Here is a 12542-nt window from a genome sequence, read left to right on the forward strand (position 1 = left end):
TGGTTGTTGGTCCTTCCTGGGGGTGGCGTTGTCCTCCTCCGGGGTGGCGATGTCCTCCTCCGGGGTGGCGACGTCCTCATTCTCCTCCGGTTTATCCAGGGGACATCCTCAGGGCAGTCGGCTAGCAGGATCTTTCCTTCCGTCTCTGGCTCAGTCCGTAGTTGCAGGGCACTCATCACAGTGGCCAGGTTTTTGGTCAGCTGGCGCACTTCTGAGCACAGACAGTCCAGCTCAGTAGGGGGCGCTGCCTGCACTTTGGCTTCAGCAGCCAGCGGGGAAAAGGTGGGTGCTGCTGGCGTTGGAGTGGCCCCACCCTGGTAACGCTGGATAGACATATCTGCTGTCTCCAGGGGTTGCAGTCCCTTGATAGCCATGTCCTTAAGGGTGTCGAAGGTAGCATCTGGATGGTCCAAGGACCACCAACGCACAGTCCTGCTCTCCGCTTGGGACCTCAGCCTCCGGACAAATTGTTCTTTTAGCATTTTACTCTCATTGGTTATGCTAATTGGACTAACCTGTTTTAGAGCTCGCAGGGCCACCTGTAAACGGCAGGCATAGTCCCGAACGCTGTAATCCGGCTTCTGAGAGCATTGGTAGAACCTCATCCGGAGGTCTGCTTCAGTACGGTCCTCAAAGGCAGTCTGTAACTTTTTGAAAATTGTGGACACTGATTCCTGGTCTGCGGCCGACCAAGTCTCTACTTCTCTCTCCGCAGCACCAGTCAATTGTCCCACAACTACTGCAGCTCTTTGTTTGCCGGTCATAGAATACATGTCCAGGATGCTGCATATTTTGCGCTTCAATCCGGACAGGGTGTCCGGCTTGCCGTTGTACTGGAGGAGCCACTTTGCTCCAGGCATGTACGGTAAAGTCAATGGTGCAATAGGGGCTACAGGCCCTGGTAATGGGGCGGCTGCTCCGTCTTGCGCGGCGGCGGCTGCGGGCGCATCATCGGGGCTGTCAGCCTGGTCAGCGACGTCGGGCTGTTGCTGCAACATCTTGGCGCCCCCCTAGTGAACCGTGGCCTACCTTGCTTCTGTAGGCCGCAGCTCCGCAGGCGGAGGTCTTCTGATAGCACCTTGCGTCGCTTACATTCCACGTCAGAGCGTTCGCTTGGGCTTCCTGCCAGGACCTGACGTTGCGTCAGTGCGTGGGGCGTGTCCTCGACTTCGCGCGCTTTCAGCGGTTACACCCTCTAGTTTTCCCGCGGTTACGCCCTTCTTCTCGCATGGCGACCGGAAAGATGGCGGCCAATGTCGGGAAACTCCAGAACATGGCGGGAAAAGCTTCACCACTGTGAGTTTTTTACAGTTTCTTAAGGCGCACAGTACCCGGTGGCAACGGGCACAACTCCTTCTGTTGCCGCGGGCACGCAATCCTGTTCGTGACGCCAGTTAGAGAGATGTGGCACCCAGGGGATGGGGACTACTCGGCGCCCGGGCCTTAATACCTGGCCTTGGGGGATGTCGCGGTGGTCGGCTCCCGAGCCCGTACCCTGGGGTCTCTCTTAAAAAAAAAAGGGGTTAAATGAAAAATGAAAGTTTCTGACGCCACCTGTGGTGTCTGGTGAGGACCACCAGCGCTGCGGCAGTCCACTGAGGCCGGTGTTACGGCAGCTATGATGCGGTAGCTCCCCACAGGTGGAGCTAGGCCTCAGGGCAGCGGTGTTCGGTAAGGTGCACTATATGGCAGTGATCCAGTCAGGTCCAAGGAAAAAATGGGAGACACACTCACGTTAGGCTTCAGTACCTTTTTACTGGTGGAGTTGCGGTACCGCCCGGAGCACTGTAGGGTGAGGGGTGCACTGCAGGTCTCTCCCCAGTGAGCAGGTATAGGGCCTCCTGTATCCTTGCCGCTTGTGTAGTTTATGGCCTGTCTGAAACTAGGCCTAACTTAGTCCTTGTCTTGCGCCGGCTGACCTGGTGTTAGGGCCTTTTGCTGAAGAGCACGCTCCTGGTATGGCGGAGCCTCCGTGCCTCCTGGTCCTGTTACGTGTCAGCTCCTGGGCTATCCTGAGACCTGAAGTCTTCCAGGAAAGATCCGGTTGTTTTCCACAGAGGGTATACTGCTCTGCAGACTCGGAGCCGGTGTCCGGTATATTTCTGGGGTGAGCTTATGAAGATCCTCGGTCCCCAATGCTACTGTTCCACTAGCCTTCGGCCTACTCTGGGCCCTCACTAGGCTATACACACTGGCAGTAAGCTGGCTGCCTCTTCTGCCGCTCTTTAGAGCGTCGGCAACGCTCCTAGCTGTCTCTCTCTGAGCTGCTTGCAGCAGACTCCAAACAACTCCTCTCAGCAGAAACCTGCTGAGTCACTAACCTGTGTCTCAGCAGAGACTCCTGACTGGACTCACTCCTTAGACAACTGACTGAACTTCCCCTCTTCCTGCCTCCACCCTCCTTTATATATTCACTAAAGGGCTCCCTCTGGTGGTTCTGAGGTAGGGTGGAGGTGTGTGAATGCTCTGAGGGCCTCTTGTGGAGAAAACCTGAAATGCACCCCCCTTTGGTCTGTGACTCCATGCACAGCAGGGCGTCACATTGGCACAATTATTAGAAAACGGAAGAAACACAAGATGACTGTCAATCTTCCTCGGTCTGGGGCTCCATGCAAGATCTCGACCCGTGGGATAAGGATGATTCTGAGAAAGGTCAGGAATCAGCCCAGAACTACACAGGAGGACCTGGTCAATGACCTGAAGAGAGCCGAGACTACAGTCTCAAACATTACCATTAGTAACACACTATGCCGTCATGGATTAAACTCCTGCAGGGCACGCAAGGTCCCCTGCTCACGCCAGCACATGTCCAGGCCCGTTTGAAGTTCGCCAATGACCATCTGGGTGATCCAGAGGAGGCATGGGAGAGGGTCATGTGGTCAGATGAGACCAAAATAGGACTTTTTGGTATCAACTCCACTTGCCGTGTTTGGAGAAAGAAGAAGGATGAGTACAACCCCAAGAACACCGTCCCAACTGAGAAGCATGCTGGGGGAAACCTTATACTTTGGGGGTGCTTTTCTGCAAAGGGGACAGGACAACTGCACCCAGCAGCAGTCCCGAAACTTGAAAGATCTGGAGAAGATCTGTATGGAGGAGTGGTCCAAAATTCCTGCTGCAGTGTCTGCAAACTTGGTCAAGAACTACAGGAAACGTCTGACCTCTGTAATTGCAAACAAAGGTTTCCGTACCAAATATTAAGATCTGTTTTTCTATTGTATCAAATAATTAATTTGCATAATTGCATGAAATAAGTATGTAAAAATTATAAAATGTTATTTTCTGTTTTTTATTTTTAGATTCTGTCTCTCACAGGTGAAGTGTACCTACGATAAAAATTACAGCCCTCTCCATTCTTTGTAGGTGGGAAAACTTGCAAAATCGTCAGTGTATCCAATACTTATTTTCGCCACTGTATATACTTTGTTACTAAAAAAGAAAAAACCCACCGGTCTTCTATGTGAACATAACAAAGACTATAACTAAAAATCTTATATATTAAAAAAAAAAACTAAAACAAGGTTGACCACATTTTCTTATGGTATTTTTATCTGAAACTTCCTTGGAAAATTCACTGGAAATATCAGAAATGTCTGAAGTGGGGACCTCAATGTAAGACCCCCACCCATTAGATGTAAGGTGGCTCCCAAACCTCTCGTGTCGATGCAGCACAGCCATCTGCAGCCACATTTTACGTAGAGCACACGCAGAACCGGGTCATTAACACATACATTAATCCTTTCATTTCGTTCTCCTTTGCTGAAGATGTGTTTGACAAAGACCTCATCTACCAAAATAAAGAGGTGTATTCCCTATGAAGTAACAATACCGTGGCATCTCTTCTTCCCAGGTCCTCTGCGTTGTGCCAATCTTCTGGAAATGTGTGGATACATTGACAACTGGCCACTGCCAGGCCCCTGGTCGTAGTGATTATGCCTACTGTCCAAACTGATTAGACATGGACAAGGAGTAAGGTAACACCCCATTGTCAATTAGATGTAAGGCTATGTTCACACTAGGCGTTTTTTCACTACACATTACTTTCAATGGGTGAAATACACTGAAAGAAGTGACGTGCTCTATTCAGCAAAAAACAATGCAAATCACAAAATACTGATCATACAAAAACCAGGGTGTGAGCAGGAGATTTCTGAAATCTCATAGACTTTGCTTGTACTGTAAAACACAGCTGAAAATTTGCATTAAAAAAACGCAGAAAAAAACGCAATGTGTGAACATAGCCTTCAAAGGCACTGCACAGTGGTCTGAAACACAAATTCTGCACATTTGTGATTTTATAGGGTTTATAAGATTACTAAAACAGATGTGTCAGGAGACCACACAGATCCACTTTATAAAAACAAAAACACCTCAGTCATTGAAAGGTTAAATTACAACATTCCTAAGTCCAGTGCTCAAAATCTCCCAAGTCTCCTTACATTATGTAGTAAAGGACAGGTGACATTGGGGCCTTGCTTGTCCACCAGGTGATGTCTTATCGGTGGAAAGACTGTGATGAGAGGTTTGTCTTGAGGAAATTGTGGCGGAAGTAAACTGCAATAAAAGCAAAGTATTAGAGCAAGACGCGGGATCCATGACTGCAGCCTACAGAAACGTGACAGGTCCGGGGAAAATACCCAACACCCTCATCTCATCTCAATGGAAAATCCATTTAGGTGGCACGTAGCGTAAGGCATAAAGGGACGTCAGCACCTTGACATATGATCGTAATGGTGTTATAAGAGATCTGATGAGTCCATCATGACAAATCTAGTGTGGAAAACATATGCAAATCCGTCTGGAAGTGCACTGGGGCGTATCACTGCACTTAGACAGCTCCTTTCAAGTGCACGGACACGCCCCTCTGCACTCCCACACCAATCTGCAGACACTCCATTTCCTTTTGACTGACACATCGGAGCTCTGCAAAATAAAAAAGTATAATTTTTCTGGGAGGGACAATCGACGATACTGTTCTACCACTACTTCCATATGTAAAAGGAAGCTGAGAGGACCCTATAAGCCTCCATATTGATTTAAAGTGATTTCTTATTAGTAGCAATTAAACAACTTGCATTAATACACATCATCTATAGTGACGTCATGAGCCGCCAAGCAACATCATTTAATGGCTCCAGTGCTACAAGACATGACTATGGATGACAAGTCATAGTAGGGTACCGATTACACGCGGTGGGGTCTATCAACAGCATGGGACAACGATATTCTAGAAGTACCTAATATGGTCTGCTTTCTTTAAGGGGCTGCCCACTACCTTGATATTGATCACTTACCCATTGGATAGGTCATTAATATGGAATCAGTGGGGGCCATCTTCACAAGTGAATAGGAGCATGCGGCTCCCTCTCTGGGGGGCTGTCAGAACCCCATCGATTTGATATTGATACCCAATGCTGATGTTATCATTATCAAAGTAGAGGACAATCCCTTTAATTCCCATTAGGTTCACATTTAATAACCCCAACAAATGCAACGTAATCTCTCAACTAAGACAATAGCACCCCGTGTCACTTACATATTGATGCTGATGGTGAAGTTCTTAAAGGTGATTGGCAGTCTGTACTCCACATCTTTCTGAATTTCAGTAATACTGGAAAGATAAAAAAAAGAAAACATTAATGATGACAATTCTACAAACTGCTGTGTCCCAAAAGAAAACACAACAGGTGGATATGTGTAAACCTAACCGATGCTCCAGTATTGTGGGTGCTGGAGCGTGCAGTCTCACAAGACACGATTTGTCTACCGTCTTGAATTGGAGGTGCCCCAGCCCCCAATAATGATCTAGGTCTGATTCGGCAGAACAGCATGAGGTCCGGCAAATCTGACCGCTTTATGGATACAACATGCTCCATATTACGACCACAAGAAAAAAGCCAAATAAAGAAGTGTGAGAACAGGACGGCGATGGGTGTACGGAGGATGGCAGAGAGATGACTGCAGAACGCAGCATAAAGCACTCAGACATTAATCATCCCTGACAAAACATAATACAAGTCCTGCTTCATGCTGGGTACGCTTCTCAGGTAACCCTATACTGAAGGACTTGTACTGTTCATAGACCTAACATACAACACATTACATACAAGTTATCCCGCAGCAAGAGACACATGACATAAAATAATAACCATCCTAGACATCAAGTTCCCCTTTGAGAGGTCACAAGGTAATATCCGATGGCTCTAAAATGGAATCTGCCACCAGGTTTTGCTATCCCATCTGCATGATGTAAGGGCAGAAACCTGATTCCAGAAATGTGTCCCTTATTTCGCTGCAGTTTTGATAAATTTTAGTTTTATCTACTGCAGATCTAGCAGTGCTCTGAATGCTGAGCTCTGTATAACCGGCTGCACCACTGATTGGCAGCTTTCTGTGTACACTGTGCATAGGCAGAAGGCTGCTATGCAGACCTTGTGAAAAATGAGAAAAGAGAAAGGGAGAAAAAGCGCGCCATGTACCACCTGAGGAAGATAGTTCACTATCGAAACGCTTTGTGGAAAGGGCTCATTAAATTTATTTTTTAGTCCTAAAAATTTTTTTCACTTCTAGTGTTCATTCTTTTAGCGCCCTATAGACCGCTTTTTTATTTAATTTGGACCACTCCTGAAAAATGAGGGATACCTGGTTGCAGGTTTACTAGTCTTCTAGTCACAACCTCCTACTGATAAAACAAAGATTTTATCAAAACACCAGCAAGCAGCGCAGAAAGTGACACATCGCTGGAATCAGGGTCTCTGTCTCTACATCATGCTGCTCTCGGAATATATGGCAAAAACCTAGTGACAGATTCCCTTTAAGCTCTCATCTCTAGTGATCAGGACCCTAGAATTTTCTTCTGAGGTGGGTTTCCCTTTAGCTCTGCACCTACCTAGCGTCACTGCATGGCTGCGGAAATAAAAAAATAAATAAAAAAAAATAAAAATCTTTCTGAATTCTGAAGAGAAGGAGCAGTTGTGGAGTGTCTATATAATAGATGTAGAGAAGTGGGATGACGGCGGCCTGTGCTGAGCATTGCCCGGCTGATCGGGTGATGACTGATGGGTCACATGAATGAGTTATTACAGCAGAAACCGCACCCGTCCTGATAACTATTCCTGCAAGGAACCGGCCGTCCCTAACCCTGCAGCTACATAATAGAGATGCAAAGAAACAAGGAGAAAGAAAGGAGGCAATGACCGGGATCACCAAGGAATAGCAAAAATATAGAATTTTATTAAAGACTAAACATACAAGACATGTTAAAAAAACAACTAAAAAGCAACAATTGCGCCAATGAATAACAAAACCATTGCAAGGTACTGATATGGTTAATCCTCACATATATATGCCCAACTAGTCACAGAAAATCTCAATATATGACTACAGACGGCCCACCACAATATAATAAAGAGCGAGGTAGCAGCAAAGTATCTATTCACAAAGGCATTAATATCCAAATAAGCCTATAAAAATAGTGTCCATTATATAAAGCCACAATGAAACCTGCTGCTGACACAATCGCCCCAAATGTGAAACTATACAATTGGATTGCTAAAAGAGCAAGCTAACGCTGTTAGGTCGGGCAGTAGAAAAAAATGATGTAAGTACACCTGAACCATCAGGCAACCTACAGAAATGTGCATGGAGGATGTTGTTTTTACATAAGAGTTACAGTGCCTACAAGTAGTATTCAACCCCCTGCAGATTTAGCTGGTTTGATAAGATGCAAATAAGTTAGAGCCTTCAAACTGCAAACGAGAGTAGGTTTTATGAACAGAAGCATAAATCTTACAAACCAAAAAGTTATGTTGCTCAGTTGAATTTTATTAAATTTTAAACATAAAAGTGTGGGTCAATTATTATACAACCCCTATGTTTAATATTCTGTGGAATAACCCTTGTTTGCAATTACAGCTAATAATCGTCTTTTATAAGACCTGATCAGGCCGGCACAGGTCTGTGGAGTTATCTTGGCCCACTCCTCCATGCAGATCTTCTCCAAGTTATCTAGGTTCTTTGGGTGTCTCATGTGGACTTTATTCTTGAGCTCCTTCCACAAGTTTTCAATTGGGTTAAGGTCAAGAGACTGACTAGGCCACTCCAACACCTTGACTTTTTCCCTCTTGAACCAGGCCTTGGTTTTCTTGGCTGTGTGCTTTGGGTCGTTGTCTTGTTGGAGGATGAAATTACGACCCATCTTAAGATCCTTGATGGAGGAGCGGAGGTTCTTGGCCAAAATCTCCAGGTAGGCCGTGCTATCCATCTTCCCATGGATGCGGAACAGATGGCCAGGCCCCTTGGCAGAGAAACAGCCCCACAGCATGATGCTGCCACCACCATGCTTGACTGTAGGGATGGTATTCTTGGGGTCGTATGCAGTGCCATCCAGTCTCCAAACGTCACGTGTGTGGTTGGCACCAAAGATCTCGATCTTGGTCTCATCAGACCATAGAACCTTGAACCAGTCTGTCTCAGAGTCCTCCAAGTGATCATGAGCAAACTGTAGACGAGCCTTGACATGACGCTTTGAAAGTAAAGGTACCTTACGGGCTCGTCTGGAACGGAGACCATTGCGGTGGAGTACGTTAATTATGGTATTGACTGAAACCAATGTCCCCACTGCCATGAGATCTTCCCGGAGCTCCTTCCTTGTTGTCCTTGGGTTAGCCTTGACTCTTCGGACAAGCCTGGCCTCGGCACGGGAGGACACTTTCAAAGGCTGTCCTGGCCGTGGAAGGCTAACAGTAGTTCCATAAGCCTTCCACTTACGGATGATGCTCCCAACAGTGGAGACAGGTAGGCCCAACTCCTTGGAAAGGGTTTTGTACCCCTTGCCAGCCTTGTGACCCTCCACGATCTTGTCTCTGATGGCCTTGGAATGCTCCTTTGTCTTACCCATGTTGACCATGTCTGAGTGCTGTTCACAAGTTTGGGGAGGGTCTTAAATAGTCAGAAAAGGCTGGCAAAAGAGATCTTTAATCCACACATGTGAAGCTCATTATTCTTGGTTCCTGAACTACTTCTTAATACTTTTGGGGGACCAAACAGAATTCTTGTGGTTTAAGGGGTTGAATAATAAATAACACTCTGAATTAACTTTTAACGTTTTTTTAAAAAAAAAAAAAAATTTGCTGCAGTGCATTTCCCACTTCCAGGCTGATCTACAGTACAAATGTCACAATGCCAAGCTAATTCCGCATGTGTCAACCAGCTAAATCTGCAGGGGGTTGAATACTACTTGTAGGCACTGTATGTATACAGAAAAGCTATATGTCCTATACAGGAAAAGTGTGGGATGAGGAGCTTACAAGACCACTAAAGTAAGACATTCACAAGCTCCTTCTGTATACTCCCTGGTGCCGGGGGTCCGACCCCACTGATCTTACACTGAGAATGGATGGAACTCCTGTAATGTCACCCTTCTTTTCTACAATGTAATCAAGGCAGATTTATATGTCTGAACAAGACTTGTATCGACCCATAAAAGAAAAGAGCCCCAGCTCCACCATACTGAATCCCTGCACAGCGACGCTATCAGCCGTGCAGGGACACAACGCAGCTGCCGTCACTTATATAATGGCCGAATGTGCAGGGAAAAGCCACAACGGAGCTCATTGTTCTGAAGGCTGCAGCGTATCCGAGCTATATGTGACACTACTCTGACATAGGGAAAGGGACAAAAACCCTTCAAATAGCAGGGAGTGACGTCTGATTAATATTTAGATTTGTATTGAACATAAAAGCACAATCTTAGGACCATTACATACATTACCAGACTACTTTATAGATGATCAATTGCCAGCACAAGTTATATTACGCCCAAAATATCTCTGCAGCACCACCAAATTGCTGTATGAAAAATATGAGGAGTTATAGAAGTGTGCGCCCACATATTATCTGTACAGGTCCATATATCAGCCACTATTATGTGAAATATGTCATAAAATACACTATTATACATTATTAATGTTCTGTCCCTTTAAAATTCTGTCACCATGGTAATGACAGTCATACTCAGCCAATAGGATTGCTCGCTTTGAATTTGAAAAAAAAAAAAAACCTCCTATGTGGTCAGTTTGTTCCATCTGATCTGAGTGTGAAGACAGAGACCTGCGATCAGCGAGAGATTCTAGGTATAAGACGTGATATAATATAATGGACGGAGCCACATCCCATCACACGCACTCAGCGACCACAACTGACAGGAATCAGCCCATTTACCAGAGGAGAAGTCATTATTCCCCAACACATGATACGCTGAGACACCAGTGGGGGGCGCCACACTCATCACATCTCCCATCTGGAAGGATCCAGCCATCACTTCTAATGGGGGTCACTGCCCTTTTTTGGTGATTGCTGGAGTTTCCCGCGGTCGGACCCCACTGATCTATCAGTCGTCACCGAGCCCAGGGATAAGGGGATGACTTGTTCCATCTGATAATTCCCCTTTAATGAAGCTCAGATACAGAACAGTAAATATCCTACACATTTCCCAATTTGCCCTTTCCCCAGCAGAGCCCCCGAATTATTTATAGCCAATGTTTCTAAGACCAAAGAAATATCACCAATCCCCAAACCCTCTGCTGACGCCTCCTGAGGTTTTATAGATTGTGGAGACATTTCTACAAGAGAAGATATCAGCGGACACCATGGGGATGGAGTATTCTGCCAGCGTTGGACCCGGTAGTATCCATCACTCACTCACCGTTCTCTATACTCTTGTTACATGGCTTTCTGGGGCTTTCATTAAACAGACTCATCTGGGGGGACATTTTCTTTCCTTTAATGCATATACTTGGTGGTAAATATTTTTCTGAGTTTTATTGAAAATTGTGCACAGTTTGCCTCCTGTACCCTCTGTGCTGTACTGTCTATTGCTGGCTGCAGAACTAGTTAACTGAGAATCCATCAGTGAGCTCCTTCTGACAGTCTTAACATACATACGTCCTCTTTGTACGGTGAGGATTGCTCCTAATATCTGGTTGTGTTTTCTGCAGATTACATCAGTCCTGAGGAACAGCTGAGGAGACTGGCGTATTGTGTGAAATTTCTCCCTTCTCCCCTCTACAAGAAGGAGGTCAGTGAGACGACTCAGGGCAACGCTACGGCCTCTTCTATAAGGTAGCTGTGTATTCGGATCTTCCTTGTAGCCTCCTAACTTCATCTCTTCTCTTCCAGCGCCTTATGCCGACCAACCCCATTGCCCAAAGAAGATGCATCGAAGAGTATAAAGCCAGGGAGAAAAGGAAGAGGGAAGAAAGGCGCAAGGAACTAAAAGAACGGCGCAAGTACCTGGATGAAGAGGAAGACGAGGAAGAAGAGAAGGAAGAAGAGGAGAAAGCAGCAAAGAAGATAAAGCTGGACATCATGGATTTAAGACAGAAGACACTAAAAGAACTGTGCGCCTACCTGGATGAAGAGGAAGAAGAGGAAGAAGAGAAAGAAGAGAAAGAAGAGAAAGCAAAGAAGATGAAACTCCACATCAAGATCCCTAGGGGGGAAGTGACGGCCAAAGGCCAGAAAAGAAGACAACCGATCCCAACAACAAGAAGGAAGAAGGAGAACCAGACCAACTTCCGCCAGTACATCAACCGGTATTTGAGAGGAAAGAGGAACATCATGTGGACCATCCTGCTGGAACCTCTCTGCCGATAACATCACATACGGCAATACCGGCTGGTAAGTATCAGACCACCAAATAACAGCAGGATAGTGTAATATAGTGGTAGTGTATCAGTATTAGTGTAATAAGAGTAATAATACTAGTGATAATAGTAAGAAATAAATAAAATAGTAATAAAATAACAGTAGTAATAGTAGTAGGTAGAATAGCAGTGTGATCCAGGGTCCTAGGACTGATCGCCTTTTCTCGGGGTCAAGAAGGAATTTTTCCCCTGTGACACAAATTGGCTGAAGGTGTCCTGGGGTTTTTGCCTTCTTCTGGATCAATACTGTAGTTATAGGGTAGTATTAGAAGTGATAGGAGAGAATAATAATAATGTAAAAATATAGCAGGTTATTAATAATAATAAGAATATTAAATAGCTATATTTATAAAAATAAAAACATAAATTAAAATAACTCCAGTAGTACAATAAGTAAAATATTAATTATACAACTAATAATAACATTATTAGGTTTGATCCAGGGTCCTAGGACTGATCGCCTTTTCTCGGGGTCAAGAAGGAATTTTTCCCCAGTGACACAAATTGGCTGAAGGTGTCCTGGGGTTTTTGCCTTCTTCTGGATCAACACTCTAGGTATAGGGTAGTATTAGTAGTGATAGGAAAGTAGAATAATACTGTAATAAGATAGCAGGATGTTAATAATAGTAAGAATATAAAAATAATTATAGTGTTGTTTTGATTATTTTAAGTAGTTATAGAAAAGTTAGAATAGCAAAGTAATAAGATAGCAGGACATAAATAATATATAATCTATAAAAAGTACAAAAACCTAAATTAAAATACTAATAACTACAGTAGCAGTACAATTAGTTGTGTAATATTAATAAGAATTATTAATAACTAGTAATAACATTA

General features: G+C 44.9%; 1 protein-coding gene across 1 annotated transcript in view; it reads left to right on the top strand.

The window, feature by feature from the left end:
- The first annotated feature begins 9576 nt into the window (after positions 1-9576).
- Positions 9577-12542, top strand: part of LOC141192402 (uncharacterized) — a 101359-nt gene continuing 98393 nt past the window's right edge. The window contains exons 1-3 of the mRNA XM_073661920.1: positions 9577-9586; positions 10998-11077; positions 11179-11460. Coding sequence (XP_073518021.1) covers positions 9577-9586; positions 10998-11077; positions 11179-11460 — 372 coding nt within the window. The remainder of the gene's footprint in view (positions 9587-10997; positions 11078-11178; positions 11461-12542) is intronic.

Source organism: Phyllobates terribilis, unplaced genomic scaffold (assembly GCF_046119375.1).
Source record: "Phyllobates terribilis strain yellow unplaced genomic scaffold, ASM4611937v1 Scaffold_60__1_contigs__length_8166268, whole genome shotgun sequence".
Classification (NCBI taxonomy): domain Eukaryota; kingdom Metazoa; phylum Chordata; class Amphibia; order Anura; family Dendrobatidae; genus Phyllobates; species Phyllobates terribilis.